We start from the raw sequence: 23785 nt of genomic DNA on the forward strand, positions 1-23785 counted from the left end.
AGTAACGCTTATTATTTTGTTAAAAACCATTCTTTCTGATCCTGAATATTTGGTGTAAGTTGGCATTGCCATTGGTAAAACATATAGAAAAGATTGGCGAAGGTCAGAAATAAGCTAACCAAAAAATGCATGAAACACTGCAGCTAAAAACTGTGTACCGTAAAATCCCAGTCATAGCCCATAGGCCCCCCTGTTGCTCGGTTATAAGCCCACTCGGTTCAAACAGTGAAAATCAGAGTTTATAGCAAAGAAGTCACTCTCCAAGGCAGGCATATGTCTTGTCAAAGTGATTTATGAGGAATCTGCCACTGAGGTGCATACTTTATTGGAAATGTTTGAGTGCTTTGGGGAATCCAAAGTGGGTAAATGAATTTATATGCTTGATTGGGAATTTGTAATTGTGTTATAATGGAACTTTGGTAATTGACCTATTATTCATATTGCAATGGCTTTTACACTGATGTTTAATATACACATGTTGGTTTCCAGTATATACAAGGCCCAATTAAATCTTCCAAACCTGCCACAAAAACACAGGAGTAGTGCAGGCCTTCAATACCTATTTGAACTCTGAGAGACGTATGCAAAGCTAGATTACAAAAGGCAGACAAACTCAAGGGAATCGTGCAGGAGTTGTCACTCTTTATTTACTAGCCTGCGTGGCCAGTATAATCCGGGAAAGGGAGGGGGAGCGAGGGAGGTGAGAAAAAATGAGGGGGATTGGGTACCAATCACACACCAGCTCAAAACGGGTAGGGTCGTCATGTATGGGATGACAAATTATAGACCATTAAACCACTGATTTGCCAGCTAATGGAAAAGTAATTGACATTCTCAAATAGTGATTTCTTATTCTTGGTAGGAGATGTAGATGTCTAGGCATCTTTGTGCACGATTCTTTTCTTATGTAATGCTTCCTTTTTCTAATAAACCTGTTTGTCATTCTCATATGGTAGAGTTTTAATCTTGATATTTGTGTCGGTGATTTTTGTTAGTCCTGCTTTATCTCAGATATTAATGATTTCAATATGATGTCTGTTTCTTTACAAGTGATTTTCAAACTTGACCCACTTTTGTCATGTTTGGCTTGCCATGATAATGTTTGATATTTAGTATTTTTTTGCAGTGATAAAGTAAGTGTTGGTTAAAAAATGTTGATTTTTCTTTAAATTTTTTTTTTATTCATATGCAGCCAGAGATGGTGGGGCATTATCTTGGTGAGTTCTCCATCACATACAAGCCCGTGAAGCATGGAAGGCCTGGTATTGGTGCCACACATTCATCTCGATTCATTCCTCTTAAGTAGAAAACCTGCTTCCAATAAAACTTGTTTAAAGCTGTAAAACCTTTGTCGTTGTTGTTATTGTTGTTTTTCTTTGTTTGGGTCCACCCCAAAACAGTAATTAACATTCAGTCAATGAATGAATGTTATTTTATAAAACTAGCACATGAAACTGCTCTGAGTATTCAAATTCAGAGACATGAAAGAGAAGTCTGTTCTTTAAACAACAAGACATGTATTAGGGGGTGAAAAAAATGGAACACATGCCAAAGCCTTCTGCACTCTTTGGTGTGCAGGTGACTTGTGTAAAAAATGCGGTCTGTAACATGTTGTACCAATTAATTGGGCAAGTTAACATTTTTTCTGTTCCTACAATCATTATGTACAGTAGAACTGGGTTTCAGTTCTTGTCAGAATTGTAGCAACAGAAAAGGGGAATATGTTACATCTGGTGATTTTTTTGTGGAGCTTCATACTATTTTGTTGGGAGATGTATTGCTTGATGCACTCGTGACCTTCCCCCACAGCATGCCTAAAAATGGAAACTATCTGGTACATTAGCCCCTTGTCATATCAAGCATCTTTATTTACTTGTCTAAGCAATTTGCAAGTGTAGAAAGAATGACTTGACAGAAATAACAATCATCATTTAGCAACCATTTGATGTCAACATGAATATTTTTCCTGTCCCAGAAAATATCCATTCTCCTCCCATTGAAGGCCTGGCACCCACCTTCTCCACTGGGAATTCCGATGACCTTCCATGGGGAGAGGATGGATATTTTCTAGAGCCGTACATTAAATAGCACAGTAACAAATCTATCAATGTCTACATCAGCTGTTTATATTGCTGCCGTAACAAAAATAAATTAACCTCGTTCCCTGACCCAGGGAAGAGGAGAGACAACCCTGGGAACGAGGTTAAAAATAAATATCTTCAATCGAAAGTAACTTTTCTCTTAAAATTATAAATCTTGTAAGTTACATGTCGCTACATGATGGCAATTTTAGGCAATATTTCAACTTTTTGAGATAATTACCAAGAAATTAATGTTTGTGCAAAAAAGACATGTTTTCACTGGGGTCCAAAGATCACGTTTGTATGCTTTGATCAGCAGTTTTGGATGCATTTTTATGGTGCTTTGGTTGTCACAATCGTGACCAATGACAGTAAAAACCACAATCGGAAGGGTTTTGAGGTTCAGAGTTCACAAGGTTTCAAAAGGGTAACAAAATGTAGAGATGCTGAAGACCAACTAACATCAACTCTTCTTTTTATTGTGTATAAATTTAGCTGCAAAACTGTTGTGGTTGTCTAAGTTACCTTTCCAAATGAAAAAAAATTAAAACTTCTTTATTCCAAAATTTAATACACAACTGCTTTAAGTATTTAAAATAAACATTCAAATATAATCTTGTCAAGATGTCGAGCCATGTCTTTGTCGTCCTCCTGATGACTGCATAACAAAACAAACAAACAATTGAAGAGGCAAAAATAGTGGATATGTTGAGGTAAGGAACAACAGTGAAATAAAACATTGGTCCCATGAACCTAGTTTAAGCCTTAGCTCCCATGAGTCTCCTGTAGCTCAGTGGTAAAGCATCCCAACTAGTAATTGGAAGGTCTTAGGTTCGACTCGTGATAGGGGCACTCAAATTTCCTTTTTCTGAGTGTGCCTGTGTCGCTTACTGAAAAAACATCCTCAAAACATTGGGTACCGGTAGTTCCAAATGGATCAACTAGGAGAATTTGACTCCACTTCATCCCACCTGAAGGCACCTATACCAAACTGAAGCTACTCTGCTAATTTGCTTCTAACTACAATTATTAATGTAGTTTTTTTTAAGAAGGCTCAAAAGGGTTTTAGCTGCATGTACATGCATATTTACCTGAAGATACCATGGCTGGGATGCATACACTGGGTGAATGAATCAAAATTTCTACCAAAAGTTGTGCGTGCAAAAGTGAAAAGTGGCATAAAATCATATGAACTGGAAATAAACCTTCAAGACACATTAAGAATGACATTACAAATGATTGACCTCATTACCACAATGACAGAGTTGTAAAGAAACCCAAAGGACTTGAGAAATACTTTTTTGTAATCTTTCACGGTCTAACATACACCCTTTGGGCCTGCTTTAACACTGGATTAGAGATATTAGCTGGGAGAAAAGTCAAGTGTCCTACCAAACAACCAGTAAAATGAAGAAAACAAAAAGGTTTTCAACTAACAAGCTTCAGATCCAGAGTCTGATGTGCTATTTTATATTGTCAACCAAAACCTTTTCCATTTTATTAAATGTGCTGGGGTGTATTTCTTTCAAGAGAGGCTCCTGTAGGTATTCACAAGCTCAGGGTTGTCACACAGATGATCAAATAGTAAAATAGTTTCCCTTTGTTCTATACAATGATCTGGCCAGACATTCAGATAGAAATCTTATGCTTCCAGTTTGTTTCTTACCTTGGCCATCTCGCTCTTCAAGGCAGAATTTTTGGATCTTTCTTGCTCCAGCTCAGCATGTAACTGCACAACCTGATTGTGGAAAATTTAACATGGCTTGAAGTTCTCAGTAATTAATTGAAATAAACCATTAAATTCTAGCACTCAAAACACCAAACAGTCATAAATTCCCTCTAACCTGTTCTTTAACTTCATTTAACTCTTCAATTTGCATCAACAGCTCAGATTTTTCTTTCACTAAGAAAAGTTGATAATAGGTGTCAGCTCTAGCTAAACATTGATCTGCTGGACTGTCAATAAAGTGTAGCCACCTTAACCCATGATAGACATATATACTTAATTATGCAAAACATGGACCATGTGTTTGGACCACTCTTTTGTTCTGAAGCCTAATTTTTTAAGTGGCTATTGTTTTTGATTCCCATTCCTTTCTTTTTGTAACTGCTTAATATGTTTGCATTCATAAATGTGATGGCCTTTCATGTATTTAATTTGCTATCCTCAGTTAACATGATCATTGGAATATAAATGCAAGTCCAGAGTTTTGATTGGCTTAGCGGTCATGGTATATGAGCCATTATACCATCCCAGAGAAATAGCGACCACTAAATTGTCTTCTGATTGTTCTTGCAAAGCGAAATCAGCCAGATCTATCAATATTTCTTGATTGGTTTTAATAGAGTGTAATTATTCCACTCGCACTTGTTGGATATGAGATGATTTATATAGCCAACTTGGTCTTAGGTGCCACATGGGCTATCTATCATCTCATATCCAATGTGTGCTTGTGGAATTATAAATGAATATGCATTGATGTTTTTGTTTATTTCACATCATTTATTCATCCTCAATTGGTATTACAACTATATTTACAAACTCACACAACAACCAGCTCCCAGAACTATGGCTGGATTGGTATAATCAATCATGTTTCAGCCTGATTTTTTTTTTTGTCAGGATTTTTTTTGCAATTGCTTAGGTTGCATTCACAACTGCAGTGGTCTTCACCTAGCTATTTAAGACACCCGCTATGGCAGTAAAATAATGAAACTCTGTCACTTACTCTCTGCCTGACTAAGAATGAAGCACAGTTGTTTGTTCCTTCTCTTCACTTGTGATAATTCTTTCTGAAAAGTGTATTTATAATGTAATATGACAAACTTTAGTCTTTCATTTCTTTAATGATTATCTTGTTCCTTTTCATCACATGCCATGGGCAATTGAAGAGTCTGGTGGAAAAACAGTATAATTATTTTGCTGAACAGTTGGTTCAGTTATTAGGCTAAAGACATAAGCTTCTTGGACGAATTCAAGCCCTAAATGACAAAGTAAATATGGAACTAGTTTCTGACACAAGAACCAGTCTGTCTGCATGCCAAACTAGAATGAAGGCCAAATCATCACTTAAACACCTGTTTTCCACTGGATACTAATTGCTGTGGGCTTACTCCCTTTTCTATCTATCAACTTGGCCTTGTGCCACAGTCATGCAGTGTACCCTAAGTTGTACTCCACTCAGTTCTGATAATATAACACCAATGATTTAACCAACTTGGCAATGCACGACAATGCAATATTATTATGTAATTAAAATAATCTTACGTTTTTAATAACTTTTTTAAGTAACTAACAGAAAGTGTGGCACCTTTGGAAAAGAATATTGCATTTCTTTAAGACAAAAAGAACAGATTGAACTCATTGTATAGATATCTGTCAGTAATCAGTGATTAAACACTGATACAATGCAAATGGAAAAGTTATTACAAGTCTTATAAAGGACACTTTACCCTCAGGCCTTCAATGATTTTAAGGTGTTCAGCTTTGGCTTCTCTGAGCTCAATAAGTTCATGGCCTGTCTTGTCTAACTCATCTTTAATGTGAACCATTTCTGCCTGAATTTCGTCTTCATGAGTTGCAGGTAGCAGTTTCTAATTGAAAACAAAAAGACATCCCAACTTCTATAATTATGGTAATAATTATTTATTATATAACAAGCTAATTAATTAGACTGCAATTTAAGGTTTCAATCAGCTGATAGCTAAGTATTAAAGTTCTTATAATAATAATTATTAACAATTATTGTTAATGCATCTGTGACCAATCAATTCACCAAAGAAGGTATTAATTTAACAAGACATTTTTAACTATTTAAGGACGGTGCCTACTAATACCGAAGTATTTTTGCGAGGTTTATGACTACATGGGAAAAGCAGATCTTGGCAAGGGCTATTGGAATCCAAAAAGAAAATTGGGAGTAATCACGCATTTTTTAGAGATACACTGTAATTACACAACAATTATTGTAAAAAGTAGTAAAATACAAAGCAATGTATGGCGTTTTTTCTAAATTGAAGCTTTATTATCTCTGAAAAATGTATGGTTACCCCCAATTTTCTTTTTGGATACCAAAAGCACTTGCTAAGTTCTGCTTTCTCCGCATAGTTTTAAACCACGCAAAAAAATCCCTGTATTAGTAAGCACCACCCATAGGAATCCCGAGTATCTCAAGATGCACAGAACGTGTGCGCAGTAACAAAAGTAGGCACTGTCCTTTATGTGCTTTTGGCAATGAGGCATTATTTTCCTATGACAATAGCAAGTCTCCAGTCTGGAGATTTGCCTTTTTTAGTCAAAGAGTTAAGCCTTCAATAAAAATTCACACTTAGTATGGAGTCACTGATAGCACAATTACACAACTTCTTTTCCACCAGCATGTTAAGTGTGAAGTGAAGCTAGACCAGTGCAAGTTACTAGAATATTTCAATGTGTGTTAGGAAGAGGACCATTTCAATCTCTTGGCCCACTGTAACAAAATGGAAAGGAAACTCAAAACGACAATATATTTTAATGAAAATGGTCATCTTTAAACAAAATGTCTATTTAAAATAGTCCAGTAAACAGCCATTAAACTGATTGTGCACGACCAGTAACAAAGCTAGATATTGTGTGTAAAATTACTGCATTTTAAGCTACATTGTACTCACTTTCTCTGGTACTACTTGTTTGATGTGTTCTGGATTTCTAGCTTCGTTCTCAGATCTGCTATTGTTCCTTTTTCTGCTAGACAATTTGACAGCCTTTCCAGATGTTGGAGGTTTTTCCTCAACCTCAAATAAAAAAAAAAATGAAAATTCACATTACCAAAGTTTTAACAAGTGATGATCTACTAGCTTTAGTTAATATTATTTTGTAACTTGTTAAGCATGCATGCTAATGTGAAAAATACAATGGCAGGGTAACCTAAACAGCGCAACTGAACTGATTTATTCCTGTCAAATGTGTGAATTTAAAACAGTTGAACTTAAAAAAGCTCTGCTGTATTGTATTGTGTAAATTGAATCAAGAGATAGCATTATACACAAACAGGTAGCTGTGTACATGAACAGGTAGCTGAATGCACACTATTAAGTTGTCAAGGAGTTTGTAAGTGGAACACCAAGAGATGTAAATCACTATTAGTTACAAAATGAGGAAAATTCAAAACATTACAGCAGCAACAATAAATATTATAATTTAAACTGATACATACCTGGACCACATCATTAGATGGAGCTCCTAACAATTACAACAGAAAATTAGTTACATTCTGTAACTACATTCATTGTTAGTTAACTGACATTTAAGGATGTTTGTTCAATGGTTATTTATTGATTCTTTTTTGTATGTTGGACATCATGGCAAACCAAACCTCCACGTAAAGAGAGGTAGGCCATAACAAGAATCTGTCAATACATTATATTCTCAAAATGGCCATATTTTTCTTGGAAGACACATAATTCACATCAGGCATGTTACGAATCTATTGCAGACAAATATAAAAATGCATAAAACTGGTACCAAAAAATCAAGAAAGCAACTGAACACAACTATATGTACATGGAGATGCAGTGACGAGTATAGGAGATTGTTGATTTGTTAATTATCCATCTGCCAATTTGTTGATAGTTTAACTCCTGTATGTGAATTAACCCAAAGTGTCAAGCCTAGGTGTTTGCTTACTAGAGATAAGTCAGTTACGAGAGGCATACAAAACAAGGTCATTAGCCAAGGATAGTTACAGAAGCCTAGTCCACGGAGACACCCAAGATGCTGTTTAACTTTCTACTACTTACAAAATAATACATTTCAATGTTTCCACTGAATAGTTGTACTGAAAGATTTCAGTCGGAACAATTCTGTGCAGCGCGTAGCAAACATCACACATAAGAAATCAAACATTCCTAAGCAACTAATTTTCCTAAATTGATCTTGTAACACATATAATACCTACATGTAACAAGGGTAGCAGAATAGCTGACCTTGAGACGATACATTATCATGACCTCCTTTCATATTCACAGTAGAATCATCTTCCCAAGCTAAAAAGCCATCAAGTTCTGCTACAAAATGTTGTTTTTCTGTCTTTGCTGAGTCACTGATTCCTTCCGTAGTAACATTCATTCTAAACTCATCCAATGACATCACAACTGGCTTTTCTTTCTTTCTTTTCTCCTTATTAGTACTTTCCTGGTTACCTGAAGTTGATACGTCAAGTAACAATTCCTGAAAACAATGAGGCATATACACCATTAGTCTTCCAATTATCACTACTTGGGGATAGCTTACAAGTGCTCTAGATAACGTTTTGGTAAGAATCTGTGATTGGATGTGCTAAAAGTCTCTTTTCCAAGGATGATTGTGAAGAATAGCTCCCCTTACCCTGACTGTCAACCAACTTACCTACACTTGACTAACAGGCTAATAACAACCTACAACAACCTTTCATTTAAGTATGAAAAATTCCACAGTTTGGCAATACATTCTCTAACTTAACCCTTTGATCCCTAAGAGTGCCAATTGGCACATAATGCCATAACTCTTTCCATATTTGACAGATTTCTATGAATTTTTGACACCAAGATGGTCTTGTGAAGATCTACTCATTAAAAGGATAAATACTTAACCACCTCTCCCATATGTGATGTGGTTGACCACCCCCATACCTTTTCAACTTTCCCCCCCCTCCCCCTAGAAGCGGTGGGTCTTGACTTGACTTTTTTACTATTACGAACATATTTGCTTTTATCTATTTTGTATTTTGTTAGTTTACGTATTTAGGTAGGTTAGGAGGGCTCCACTGAAAACCGCCTTGGCGAGTTGGACCCCCTCATTAAATATTATTATTATTACTATTATTATTATTATTATTATTATTATTATTATTATTATTATTATTACTATTATTATTATTATTATTATTATTATTACTATTATTATTATTATTAAGACAGCTGTCACTTTAATGAAGATGTTGAGAACTGCAAAACAAGCTTTGTCTATAGTTTAGGGGTAAACCTAATATACACAAGGATTGGGACGCTTTTGAATTTTTAATATTTACGGGTTTTTTTTTACCTTTTCTCATTCATAATCAATACCAGTTACAAAATACACTCATGAGTAGCTTTAAAATGGTATATCATACATGGGCATTCAGTTTGTAGTCTTGGATCTGGAGAAAATGTCCTTTTGCCTTAAAGGGTTAACTATCACATTCCTTGATTGTGTTAAAATGTGTTCAAAGTTTGAAAATAATGTACTTGCAAAGTGCATAATAATATTTCAATTAATGAAGAGGTCATTTCATTTAAAATATGGCAAGAACTTGGCTTAATTTAACAATGATAAACAACTTGAAAGCTTTCAACTGTGACATTTTGAGAGGGGTATTAAGGCAACTTAGGAAATAATAATTAAAAATGACAGCTGGAAAAGAAGCAGAATGGAAGAGAAAGATGAGATATTGCTACAAATTCATGTTCAGCAAAGGGAAAAGAACACATCTGGCCCCAGTTGTTCTAGGGCCGGATAACAGAGGAAATAACTAAATTTCAATAATTTCCACCATCAATTTACTAAGAACTTAACTTTACGAACAAAAGAACAGCCAGATGACCCTTGGGATATTACAATTTTCATCAAATACTAAAAAAACTGTTGGCCAAATGTTAGCTGATCTGGATGGGATCTCCAATTAGGACTTCACAAACAAGATACTGGTGACATTTAAATGAAGTGATCTATTTTTATTATTTTTAGTGAAGTATTTTTATGTAGTGATCTATTTTCATTTAAAGTGGCTGAACACAGTTTCCTAGAGTAGTATACAGGTGTTAGTTAACATTATTTGCAAACTTACATACTTCCTCTGAGTGCCTGAAATTAGCATGGTGCAGGATTAACTAAGAAGGAATGTATTTTGATACTTGTTGTTGAGCTAGGTACTGTTGCCGTGGTAATGCGGCAAGCTATTAACCGTCCACAAATAATAGGTTTCCTTTATTCTTAGAAAATGCACTCATTAGATTTGCTTACCAAAACCCTGGCACACGCTTAATAGCATTACTGAACCTGCAAAGCGTGCACCATCCTCGTTCCCAGAGCCTACGATCTTCTCGTCAGCAGTTGGATCGTAGGCCCTGGTAACAGCCGTTACCGGATGTCGGTAGCGCACGCTCAGTGTGATAAATTACCATTGTGCTTGCTCAGTATTATTATTGCTCAGTATTAGGAAGTAAAGACAAATGCACAGAAGCGTAGCATTTTTCACCTTATAGCGCATCAGGTTTTCGACAGCCAATGAAACAAAAGATATTTTTGGATGGAACCAGAGCCACTCGTTCAACAATTTAAAAAAAAAAACGTTGGGGCTCTGAGGACAAGAATGAGTGCGCACAAACTGTGTTCGGCCACCTTATAAATTAATGGAGTCAAAGTGACAAATATACATGTACCTGCGGCTGCTGTTGTCTTTTTTGTTGTTGCTCCTGCTTACTTGCTTCAAGAGCTTCCTAACAGGATTATACAGTCATATGATTTATAAAGGATAGTAAATAAAGGGCTCAGTATACTACAATATAATTCACATAACCTAGTTATTAAAGCTAGCCACTATAAGGTCAATAAACAGCCACGTTGCCAGTGTGGTTGGTTCAGTGGCCAAGTGGTTAAGGCATCCGACTGGTAACCTGGAGACCTAGGTTTAAATCCTGGCTGAACCACATTTTCAATCATTTCCTTTGTTGCAATGATTTCTGCTCCCAAATTAACCGTTATATATATTTCTTTATTAGAAATCACTAGTGAATTGCCATCTAAAGGGGTATAGGATGGTGATCTAAGAAAATGACTCAACTGGTTGCTAAATAATCTCCTCCCCTCCCTTACTGCTAGTAATTAACTTTTTTCCCATTGGGGGATTTGGCCATGCATCACTGATGAAGCAGGGGAGTAGTGAGGTGATCCTGATTGCAGAAAATGTGTTGAAATGTGTCCCAGGAGCAAGCCACTATTAGGCCAATAAACCGTCATGTTGCCAGTGTGGTTGGTTCAGTGGCCGTCTGGTTAAGGTATCCGACCTGTAAACTGGAGACCCAGGTTCAAATCCTGGCTGAACCACATTTTCAATTATTTCCTTAATTAGTTGTGTTGATTTCTGTTCCCAAATTAACATGTGTACCTGTTTTAAAAAAAACTGCAACAAGAAAAATTATATATATCTATAGACATCTTTTGTTTTAAAATTATGTGTCAAATCAAGGTAAAACGCTTCAACCTAGCAGTTGAAAAAGTGTTTCACAGCTGTTCGCTTAGACTGACGATCTGAATCATTGTTGTTGATGATCAATTTAACCGTTCTAATGAACAGCTATAAAATGCTATTGGAATTGCTGAGAGACAATTCTAGCATACTTCAACACTTACAATGTAAGTGTTTTGAAAATAAAGATATCTGACTATAGATATACATTTTTCTAGTCAAATGTTTTGGAAAACAGGTGTATAAATTTTAACTATATATGTCTCCTTTGTATTTGCATTTGCATTTGATGACTGAAGAAAAAGTAAGACAGTATAATGTTAATTAATATATACAAAAAGTCATGTATGTTCAAACAAAAATGGGTGTTTGGTATTGAAATCCACACTGGAGAAATGTGAAGAATCTGTCTTGTTAATTTATGCTGTTTGAATTCTAACAGATGATAAAATAATGAATTATCTAAAGTATGCAGCCTTTGCAAGAGTTATTTGGTATGTTGTAAAATTAACAATGATATCGTCATCATCCCATTCCTGCACAAATAATGACACTACAATCTTTATTGATAATTTCTGTACCTTGAGATCTCTTTGGAATTGATTAAGAACATACTAGAAAGCAAAACAGAATACATCTATAAATACTTTTTACTCTACTTCTTAGCATACATTAGCTGTACACCTTTGCTTTGTTAGGGGCTGTATAGTACCACAGACAGAAGCTTGTGCTTTTTATAATAGAGGGTCATTGCAGGTGGAGCAAGGCAAGATTACTTTAAAGAAGAAATGGCATTTCCATCTGTATCAACAACAAGTAAAAAACCAAACCTGCTCATCTTTTTGCATCCATGCACTCCATTCATGATGTTCTGTACTTTGATCATTATCTTCTGTTTCTTGGTCATTTTTGGCAACAGTCTCTGAACTATTCAGAACCTTCCAAAATATATAACAGGAGAAAAAGTTTAACATAAGGATTCTGTTTGAAGAAATCAACTCGAAGCACAGGAGAACCTTGATAATGCGACAGGTCATAAGAATTTGTCAACCATACTAAGGTTCATTTCTCTTTAAACACTGGAAAAATGGAAGAACAGCTCCCCCTACAATATTAAATCCCCCACAAACCTGTTAACTTCAATAACAACAAATCAAATCTCTGTTGGGCACATGAGCCCACAAATCTACTGTATCTCTCATGGGCGGATTTGAAAAATGTGTCACTGTAACATATTGGCCACATCATTACAACGGATGCCGTAAATCTCACAGTCGGAGCTACCAGAAGTGTCTACCAATATAGCTTAACACTGAAACAATTGATAAAATATACATGCACTATACTGTGCACTGAAATAAAAAACTTTAATCAGATTGAATCCCTTGCAGGAAAAAAACTCTCTTATCTTTTATCTTTCTTAACTTTTTGCTTATGTTTTGTTCCCTGAAAAATTTAGACAGCACCACAAGGAGTAATAAAAGAGTCAAGCTTCTTTCACAAGAATAATTATTTGTCTCAATCATTCTATTAAGTAATTTGTGTGTTACCAACAATAATCACCATAGACCCTTAGATTTTTTGCCTAGAATAATTTTGGACCAGTCTTAAAGGGGAAGTATCATGGGGTTTTTGACCTCTTTTGTTAAAAATGGTGAAATAAGACCTTTACATAGCTACAAAATAATTCTAGAACAACAAGAGGAGAGAAATCAAGTCAATTCTTGTAAGGAACACCTCGTACTCTGCTCTAGTGCATTTTGGAAACAAAAATACGGAAACTTGAAAAACATTAGCCTAATATTTTTCAAGTAATGTGTCAAAAACGAGGGCGAGTGCTTTATCACGGGTTCCAAATACCGAGAAACAGATGAAAGCACGAGGCCGCAGGCCGAGTGCTTTCATCTGTTTCGAGGTATTTGGAACCCGTGATAAAGCACGAAGCCCGAGTTTTTGACATGTCTTCTCAAATGAAACAATAAGAAATTAATCTCATTAAAATGCAAATGTTTGATCTCAGATGAAAAACATGTTTCATCTCAGATGAAAACCTGGTGGTGTTTCATCTGGTGTTTCATTGGGGTATCAAGATTCATCCACCTGACCGAAATGGAGGTCATTTATTGGCTTTTGACTGCATGAATAATTAATGAGTTTTAGAAGTTTTAGTCCATTCTGACCTACTCTGTCTCTGGCCAGAGGCACTAATCGACAGTTTTATTGCACTGGTGTGAAAATTTATAACAAAACTAGACAATTATTTTTTGTTTCTGTTGTCAGACAAACATTTTTGGGTTTTGAAATGACATCATATTTTCGTGATACTTCCCCTTTAATACACTTGTAGCTAAGAAAAGTCATCACTATGGGTTTTGATAATTACTGGCAAAAGGGTTAGGTCTCCGCAATTACCATATGTAACTTACCCCAAATTTAGACCCCCCGTGGTCTGACCTCTGGTAAGCGACCACCCCCTGTAAGCGACCACATATCCTTGACATTATGGATGGTCACTTACAGGAGGTTCGACTGTAGTTGTAATAACATGTTGCTATTATTACTTATTAAAATATTCCATTACATTTATTCCATTGTGCGTATGTCACACATTGACATTCAAATCATAGCATTAAGCAGGATGTTTGTCCTATGAACCTAGTTTAATGGCCTTAGCTCCCACGAGTCTCCTGTAACTCAGTGGTAGAGCATCCAAACTGGTATTTATCAGAAAGTCTTAAGTTCGACCCCGATAGGAGCACTCGGATTTCCTTTTTTCATGCATTAATATTGTTCCTTGAATCTATGTGGTCATTCTGTGGCCATTCAGATTTTCAGCAGTGGAAAGGATAGGGTTGAAGTAACAACAATAATAATAATAATAATAATAGCGGAGCTCCCGCGCGCGCCGTAAGGCACGCGCGAGCGGAGCCCCATAGCTAAGAGAATTTGGTAAGCCCATCACTGCGAGAAATTTTGGTTTGGTTATGACGTCACTTCCGTCCGACCGACCGTACAACGTACGTACGTACGTACGCTCCTCCATGTAAGCAATGTGAAATGAGACACTTAAACCTTGTGCTGCAAATTAGGTTTTTTTTTCGGCGGGAAAATGCATGGCCAACTGCGCTGCCGGCCGCGTTTGTTTGGCAGGAAATTGCATCGCCAACTGCGTTTGAGAAAAAAATAATAATTTTGAAGACGACGTGTACGACAAAACACAAACTCAATTTATGAATAAGTCTAAAAACATGTAAAGCAAAGAAAGGGAGATAGAAAGAGATTGAGAAAACAGGCGACGAAGAAGCGAAGTTCCACGTCAAAGAGAGCGATTGAGAGCGGTAGCAAACAGGCGAAACATGAGTGACGAACAAAGAGAGAAAGAACAGGAAAGGGTGCCGAAAAAACCCCGTGGTTTGAGTGTCTCATTTCACATTGGCTTACATAAATCAGCGTATGTGCTGTAACCCGGGTTGTTTTTCGGCGGGAAAATGCATGGTTAACTGCGCTGCCTGCCGCGTTTGTTTGACGGGAAGTTCCACTGCCAACTACGTTTGAGAAAAAAAAAACAAAACAAAAAAATAATTTTGAAGACGACAAGATACAAAGTCAATTTTTATATGTGACCAACAGCAGGAGAAAGAGCAAGGCAACTAGCGGCGGGAGAAACAAATCGACTGGCACATCATCAGAATCTGGAAGTGAAGTCATTTTACTCCGATCCAGCGCCACGAAACGTTGGATTTTTCCAGTTGAAGTGAAACATTTCGCTTACTCAACGTTGTAAAACGAGCAGAAAAATCAGCAATGGAATAAAGGGACTGGTTATTCTCAGAAGAGGCGAGTACATTCATGCAATTTTGATGACAAAACTTTGCTAGTTTGCTAGTTTGCAAGATATTGTTTTCTTGTAGTTTTGACACGCCGTTTAACTTAAGCTTAAGCTAATACTGCTAACTTCAGAACAGTATTTTGAGCTCATTTTTTCGGTCCATGTTGATTATTTTCCTTGGAGTTTTATTTTCTGATCTCGTCCAATTTTGCCGTCAAACAGCGGGAGAAAGAGCAAGGCGGATCGCGGCGGGAGAAACAAATCGATTCTTTTAGCAGCTTTTAGAGGCGGCACTTCATAAACAGCCGCCGAATCTTAAAGATAAATTATTTTACTCTAATCAGTGTCTAATTCGGCGCAATGAAATGAAATTAACATTCGATGGATTTTTCCTCTTGAAGTGAAACTCAACGTTGTAAACGAACGAAAAATTCAGCAATCGAATAAAAGGACTGGTTATTCTCCAAAGAGGCGAGTATATTCATGTGATTTTGTTGACAAAACTTTGCTGTTTTTGCAAGATATTTTTTTCTTGTAGTGTTGACACTGCAACTTGTTTAACCTCAGAGCAGCCTTTTGAGCTCATTTTTCGATCCATGTTCGTTATTTCCCTTGGAGTTTTATTTTCTAATCTCATTCCATTTTGCTTCATTTAAAAAAACTTGATTCTGAGCTAAAATAGTCAGTCAAACAAACGTCTCCCAACATTGTATCGTTAGCATAAACTACTGACAAGTTTTTCTCGCCTATATTTCTGACAATCTTGACAGAGAACAAACAAAAATACTTAAAACAGTAGGATATAACCGCAAAGATTATTAAGATGTGTGAGCGGTAATTTTCACTGAAAGTCTTTTCAAAGACCATTAAAAGCGAATGTAAAATTAAGGTGTGATTCCATTTTCATCAAAACAAAGTTTACGCAAAACATTCATTCGCTTGTTTTTTGTAAATTTTTCAAAGATCGTTGTTTAGCTTGTTTCTGTACTTATTGCCATGAATTATCACAGTGCTTTTTTCATTTATTACTCAAAGATATATTTGAAGTGTGTTTTTTGGTTAGTGTATCCATTTTCTCTGAGGTTTATAGCGTACGGCCTTCTTGATGAGCAAAATTTACTAGACAGTGACAGTGCCGGTAGCGCGCGTTGGCTGTTTTCAAACCGTTTTGCCTCGATCATCTTAAAAACTAAAAACAATAATAAAAACAGAAAATATCATTTTGAGCCATTTAAATTCCGCTTTTATACCACAGAGGGCAAAATGTTGCTAAAACTATCAAGGAACTTCGTAAAACAGTCAGTAAAACACTCATCGAAAGTGCAAGCAAACCAATGAACAAATTATTTAATGTTAGGCATCAATTAATTGTTCACCTGCGCTGTGAAGCTTCCTACCGCTTGGAAATCACACGAACATAGATCGATACTAAAATAGCAAACGATGGATCCAAAGAAGGAACTTGCGGAGTAATTTCTTCCTGCTCCTTCCTCCCATCAAAAGGACACTTTCATGCTCGGTTATCGTTCGTTGAAAGCACTTGGACGCCATGACTGATATTTTCAGTTTCTTAACCAAACAAAATAAAATCAATCCGATCCAAGTCTTTAGCTTTTGACACAAATAATCTTTTGCTGTTTCTTGTGAGAGACACCAAAATTAACCTTTAGGGATTTCCCTCCTAGCTGCAGCACTTGATTTCCATATATTTTTGGTACAAAGAACCCGGCTTAAAGAGTCGAACTTCGAAAGAACCTCAAAGAACTTGTTTTTTTGGACACAAAATGGAGAAACCAACAAAATGTAAAACTGTCGTGCTCAGCCAATCAGGAGCGAGTATTTTCGCCGCTCGACCAATCAGGAGTAAGTAATTTGCCCTCGGTGAAAGGAAAATTACGAAAAACTGCCCTCTTTTACAACAAATCAGCATTCAGTAATTTTGCCCTCTGTTTTACATTGTTATTGTCGATGAGCAGTTAGCTGCATATGCATTAAAAATGTACTATATAACTGCAGAATTGATGAGGAACTCATAAGGTTATTACGTTCATACAATAAGCAGACTTCTATTGTGGAGCTCCGCTTTTAGGCTTGGCTAAATATATATTAATAATAATAATAATAATAATAATAATAATAATAATAATAATAATAATAATAATAATAAGTATGTCAATGACAATATAAAGGGAAGGTGCTTTCAGGTTTCTTTGTTATACCGTGGCCTCTGAATAGCCCTTTTCCCCAGTTGTGGGAGCCTGTTCACAGGCTATATCCATATCATTATAATAAACAAGAAATCCATATTGGATTTGAAAGTGCCTGGGGATGGGGGGATGGAGTGTAATTTTTGGAGGGACTCATATTCCAAATTTTGCTCCATGTTGAACACAACCTCCATGCACTGTCCATGATAAGGGCTATTTTACTTTGCACTCAGTTACTGTACATACACATTTCATCCCATAGACATACAGCACTACACAAAGGTTGTAGTAGCTTGTCTAAGTGAAATAAATTCGTTGTGAAAACCAAAACGTAATTAACATACTTCGTCACAGAAAGATGTTGTGGCTTTGCTTTGCTTACCTTACTTTTCATTTCTTGACGTCATACCGGAAGATGGCTAGAATGCTACACTGGCCGATTAAAAACCATGTCAAGGGTAGGTGACCGAAACGAAAAAATGCAAACAATATGTTTAAAAAAAAAAACCCAAGGGTATACTGCATGTACTGTATAAGTGGCACGTCGAAATTACGTGGGGAGATGAAACCCCTCAACTTTCAACTTTCAGTTTAATTGTGCCATTGTGTTCAATGGTATTTTTAACCTGGGTTGTTATCATTACCTCATTATTCTTGGCCCTGCTTTTCTTCTTCTTTCGTTTCTTTTTCGCTTTTGTGGCGTTGTTTGCGTCAGCACCTTTGGCGCTTGCCGCCTTGTCACCTACTCCACGTTTTTCCTCATCTTCGTCGTCACTGACCTCTAAAACGGCGAAACGGCATTTCGTGGCTAGGTCTGTCAGCGAGGCCATAGCTTACTTGGAGATGTTCAGACATTTAATTCTTGAAGGAAATAAATACAAAAGCGTACAAACCATCACCACATTAAAATACGACCTCACACAACCCAGAAGTACACAAAGCGACAAGGCGTACCTACAAACGAGTAGGACTAGGACGAGTCTTCAGCAAAATGGCGGCTATGTTCGTTCCTCGATCGTTGAAGAAGAAAGACACTAATCAATCTGACTGCTCGAGAAAGTCAAACATCTTTCCTAGGAATAAGACGCAGATAAAGAAAGTAGAGTTGGTAGATGAAAGAGCACCGACTACCAGAGACTTTTTACAAGAAAAACAACCGATAAATACGGCTAGCACTGTAACATCAAGTACTACAAGTCAAACATGCACTTTGAATCAGAGCAATTTAAATGAAGACAAAAGTGACGATGAAGACGAAGTGGTATCATACAGTAAGAACCAGAGGTGGCCAACACCTGAAGAACCCGTGTGTGTGGTTTGTGGACGGTATGGAGCCTACATTGTGGATCAAACAGACAATGACGTGTGTAGCTTAGAATGCAAAGCAAGACATCTAAAAGATCTCACAAGAAAGAAAGCTGAAGAGCTTCTGGATGGAAGATTCTTGAATTCTAATCAATCAACTGTACGGATTGAAAAAAATGAAGTCATATCGAAAACAGGCGCTTCAGACGACAGAGAATTTAAATTCCATTACACAGAACATCCTGTTATCTCTGAGTTAACAGTGAACCAAGTTGATGATATTCGAATGAATCTAAATATTAAGGTCAAGGGTGATAAAGTTGGTAAACCAATTCTTGAATTTCAGCATTGCCAACTCACTGAAACATTGAATAAAAATCTTGCCCACTTTGGTTATGTTACTCCAACCCCAGTTCAAATGCAAGTGATTCCTGTTGGCCTGAGTTCACGTGATGTACTGGCTTGTGCACAGACTGGTTCAGGAAAGACAGCTGCATTTTTAGTGCCAATGATTCAAATAATCTCTTCAGAGATTGGTAAGGGTTTTCTCTGCATAAGTTTGATGTTGGTTGTTTGGCTGGTCTCTGATACATCCTTTGGAATTATATTTGATCCACTCTGAGATGGATCCAGGGTTTTGTGACTGGAGGGAGGAGTTTTGAGGGGAATACAAAAGCAGTTGCCAATCAATACACATGCCCAAGAGACTTTAGGGGATTTCTCACCAAAGTATTGTCAAAATGTGGATTATAGTAGGCATTACTTTTTTGAAACTTGATTAGAAGGTTACACCTCTTAAACCCTCTTCTCCTAGATGCACCCCTGCCGTCGGTCCATCACTAATAACTATAGTTCTTAGGCACTGTGTGAATTTTATTGTGAATCACATTTACAAAACATTTACAGGCTATGTTACAATAATGATGTCATACGATGTATTTTCTTTATTAAACCCTTAAACTAAACTATCCCTTAAACTAACCTTTTTTTCTTGAAGATTGGTCTTTCCAGAAAAGGATATCATTTAATGTGGATAAACCACTAGCCCTAATCATGGCTCCAACAAGAGAACTATGCATGCAGATAGAAAAACAAGCCAAGGAACTAATGCAAGGCCTGCCTAGCATGAAGACAGCATTACTTGTTGGTGGTCTGCCTCTTCCTCCGCAACTTCACCGTCTTAGGTCAGGAGTGCAGATTATTGTTGCTACTCCAGGAAGGTTGCAGGAGATCTTAGCACAGTCTGGCATTGACCTGTCCTCTGTCAAGCTGTTTGTTTTGGATGAAGTTGATACCATGCTGCAGATGGGATTTGAGCACCAAGTAAATCTTAATTCCTAGTTTCAATGTCAAAGTTTTCTGTTGACATCTGACAAGTATCTGTGTTTAAAACCAGAAAAACTGCAATCTCCTTCACAAATGGTACTTAATAACATCACCAGATAGTACCGATTATTAGCTTTTACTTCACGGTAGGGTCTCACCTGTTGACTCAAATGTTCTAACCAGGTTTGACTGAAAGATTTAAAGGTGTAAGAATTCAACAGTACAAAGGCTTGATTGTTGCTTTTTGATCTTCTTATATAATTTATGCAATGACCAAAGCCTATTTTGACTTGTTCTGATCATTAGGTACTTGAGGGTACTGAACATCCGCATCGACAACTCAATGACAAGTGAAGTACCTTGGGGACTTGTTCAGAAAAAAATTCAGGTGTCTTTTGTGATTCAAAAACAATGCATTGATTACAGATTTTAATAGCTTAACTCATTGGAGTCATTTGAATTGAAGTAAGATTCCAACAAGTTGTTCAAACCATGTCGTTATAACCATTTAAATTATTCTGTTAATTGACAGGTTCAAGAAGTTATTGACAAGCTGGCAGAGGTAAAGCAAACCCTGATGTTTTCAGCCACAATTCCATCATCTATTGAAAGCCTAGCTACCAAGCTGCTTGTGAACCCTGTGTATGTTTCAGTTGGATCTCCAAGTGCTCCTAATGCTTCCATCAAACAGATTGTCTTGTGGGTGGAGGACAAGTCCAAAAAGAAACGCCTTTTTTCAATTCTTCAGGACTCCAAGCATTTCAGACCACCTATTGTCGTGTTTGTGGATTCCAAGATGGGTGCTGATCTGCTAGCAGAGGCAGTACAGCAGGTATAAAATAATGAAAGTGTCTGAAATACTCTCATTAAATTATAAATAAAATTGTAGCCTATGTTAGGGCTGATTTCCTGCCTGCAACCAAGTCAAGTGGTTTCTCCACAGCTGTTCTTAACAACACAGAAAATAGCTTTGCATGAAACTACAAGTCAAGCTGTAGTCTAGTTGCATGAAACGAAGTTACATACAACTTCCTAAATTGGTCCTCAGGTAGCCCAGGTATTTGAATGTGTTTATCGTTTCAGTTTAGTCGAGGGATTTAGTGTTTTGGCCAAACCAATGAAGCAATAAACTGCTAATAATTTCCTACTCTAGGCCTATTGACTAATATCACACTGGAGTCCCACTAGGTGTTTACTATATATTTGTCAAGTTTCTAGTTGCTCTATGTCACCCTCTAAAAAACGGATGAGACACTATTACCAAAAATCTGCCCCTCAGAAGTAAATATCATCCCGAGTCAGCACCTTAGTCATAATGCGAGGCAACATTTCCTGTAAAATCCTCCTCCACCAATCAAAGTTGTCACCCTATCATTTGCACATGGTCCAGGTAGCAAGGCAACATTTTTTGAGGGAATGGGGACAGTGACTGAGCACAGGGCACAAAATATTACACATACCCAAAAGAGTGTCCCAATGATTTTTAGAGCTACATGTAATTGTAGTTTGAAAGCAACAACCCTGCCAGAATCTCTCAAAGTTTGTTTTCATCAACTTCAACAACATCAAACAACTGGCTGCCCCAACTTATCTTCATAGACTATAAACTGACCACTGCCCCTCCTGCCACTGGTGCAAACTATTAAGGGAGGTAACATTAATGTAAGTATCAAAGTTTACACGAAAAAAAAGCTGATTGACAAAAGATAAGCTCAAGTGCACAATTTGTTTGAAAGTGTGGAATTAAGGCATTGCACCAAACGTTTTCAGGTGTGTGAATTACCTTGCTTGTCAATGCATGGAGACAAATCACAGAGTGAAAGGAGTAGGATATTGGAGTCCTTCCTTAATGGTGAATGTCCTGTTCTAGTGTGCACTGCTTTGCTCGGAAGAGGAATTGATCTTCCTCACGTTAGCCAGGTAAGTATCAAAATATCAAGTTTAGAAAAAGACCATTGGGGGATAGTTAACAAGTCCTGTGTTGCGTTACAAAGAAGACATTACATAGAGCAGTTTTTACTGTTGAATGTAATCGTCGTGGTTTGTCACAGCGGATGGAAATAGCACAATTAACCAATTTGAAGCAAATACGTACAACTGGTGCCAAGCACAGGAAACTGCTTGCAAGCAGACCTGTCAATTCATTTGGTTCTGTTTTGCCTCTCATTGGTTCGGTAATAATGTGCCAATTAATTTGAAACTTCAACACAACCCACTGGGTATTTGAACTTTTGAAAATTGGCTTGTTCATATTCCTGTCCTAAGGGACCAAAAATCCATTCAAAATAATACGGGCCTATACCACCAAATTTGACAACCAAATGCCCCTCCCCAAAAACAACTTGACACTTTAGGTTTAGGTTCAAATTCCCCACCCCACCCAGGTAAAGTTCAAATCCCCCACCCTCTGGAAGGCCTTTTGCATCAAATGTCCTACCCCCGAGTAACGAAAATGGTCAATTGGGGGGTGGGGGGTGGGGGGTGTATAAAAAGTTCAAGTTGATTGTTGGATAAGTGGCATGAGTTTGCAAACCGATTACAGAACACAGTAAAGCAACACTAAAGCAAACCACTCTAAATGGGCAATAAAACAATAGAAGACCTAATGACAGAACAACAAAATAGACTTGGTACTTAGATTGGAGTGTGAAGAAGAATTCTGTTCAGGCTTTTGAAACATCTGTCGCCAAGACATTTCCATGATCACTTGAGCAACAACTCAGCTGCTCAGTTGTATTCTAGTCTTCTCCCTGAGTAGTTTCATATACTTGCTATATTTCAGGTGATCAACTTTGACATGCCTCCATCAGTTGAGGAGTACATTCACCAAGTGGGGCGAGCTGGCAGGTTAGGGAAAACTGGCTGGGCTTTAACATTTATAAACAACACAAACAAGCCTGTATTTCTAGACTTAGTAGAGACTCTGCAGCCATTAGGTGTTCAATTGCCTGAAGAGCTTTTGAATTCACCTTACCTACTGCAACAAAAACAGCGCACAAAGGACTCAGCAAGGAAACGAAAGTACAGAGATGTGGTACTGACACATGAGAATCTCATGGACTTGATAAAAAAGAACTCAGTGAGAAAAAAGAAGGTGTCTTAAGACTGGATTTAGTTAGTTATTGGCCTAAAGTGGTTTTGTTGGAACAATAATGGACGTGTTTATCTTGTTTGTAACTCATGTAATTATTTTTGTTACAGCATCTAAGTGGCATTAAAGTAATCTATTACAAACACATTTTGGTCTTGTGTTCCTATGTTGAAGAAAAGTTTTCTAAAAAATATGTTGAATAAATTAGTAAAGATGTTTAATCACCACATTCGCGCATGTTATCTCAAGTCGTAATTGAAACAAAAAGAATATTGATATATTGAAGTCCTAGAGCGAAGTTAGGTATATTACTAATGGGGAGGTGAGAACGAGGACAAATTCGAGACCCCATTTACCTGCCTAAAAAGGCCAATGGTCCAGGACATAGCATCAAAAATTAAGCGAGATAATTCACGCGTCCACCCAAGTATTCATTCATCGTCACATCGTTTATGGAGACTTCAGTCGTTCTTTCAAATGGGGAGCAATACACTTTTGTTCAGGGAAACCACAAACGGGATCGTGTTGTCTCCCATTACGATACAAAATAAAGGCTTTTTACTACTTTATAAGTACGAAAACAAAGTATTGCAAAACTAGTTATTCACTTATTCAACGAAACTCGAGGTCCGTTTGGATACTCTATTACGAGGCCTAAAAAAGTACCATCCAAAATCTTACTACTCGAAAAAATCCGCCAG

General features: G+C 37.0%; 3 protein-coding genes across 3 annotated transcripts in view; 2 read left to right on the plus strand and 1 right to left on the minus strand.

The window, feature by feature from the left end:
* Window positions 1–1345, plus strand: part of LOC146476949 (small ribosomal subunit protein uS19-like) — a 2108-nt gene extending 763 nt beyond the window's left edge. Inside the window, exon 3 of the mRNA XM_085114052.1 lies at window positions 1193–1345. Coding sequence (XP_084970178.1) covers window positions 1193–1306 — 114 coding nt within the window. The 3' untranslated portion in view covers window positions 1307–1345. The remainder of the gene's footprint in view (window positions 1–1192) is intronic.
* Window positions 1346–2539: 1194 nt separating this feature from the next.
* Window positions 2540–18314, minus strand: LOC146476950 (uncharacterized). Its single transcript, XM_085114051.1, has 12 exons — window positions 18007–18314; window positions 12157–12264; window positions 11908–11940; window positions 10521–10577; window positions 8046–8289; window positions 7277–7302; window positions 6732–6854; window positions 5535–5675; window positions 4811–4874; window positions 3926–3984; window positions 3748–3819; window positions 2540–2739 (listed from the first exon to the last, which is right to left on the minus strand). The coding sequence occupies exons 1-12, from the start codon at window positions 18190–18192 to the stop codon at window positions 2701–2703; spliced, it is 1152 nt and encodes a 383-aa protein (XP_084970177.1). The 5' UTR covers window positions 18193–18314; the 3' UTR covers window positions 2540–2700.
* LOC146476951 (putative ATP-dependent RNA helicase DDX59) lies at window positions 18315–23231 on the plus strand. Its single transcript, XM_085114050.1, has 5 exons — window positions 18315–19203; window positions 19665–19990; window positions 20526–20825; window positions 21764–21913; window positions 22776–23231. Exons 1-5 carry the CDS (start codon window positions 18354–18356, stop codon window positions 23094–23096), a joined length of 1947 nt encoding a protein of 648 aa, XP_084970176.1. The 5' UTR covers window positions 18315–18353; the 3' UTR covers window positions 23097–23231.
* Window positions 23232–23785: the final 554 nt, after the last annotated feature.

Source organism: Pavona decussata, unplaced genomic scaffold (assembly GCF_977016875.1).
Source record: "Pavona decussata unplaced genomic scaffold, jaPavDecu1.1 SCAFFOLD_72, whole genome shotgun sequence".
Lineage (NCBI taxonomy): Eukaryota > Metazoa > Cnidaria > Anthozoa > Scleractinia > Agariciidae > Pavona > Pavona decussata.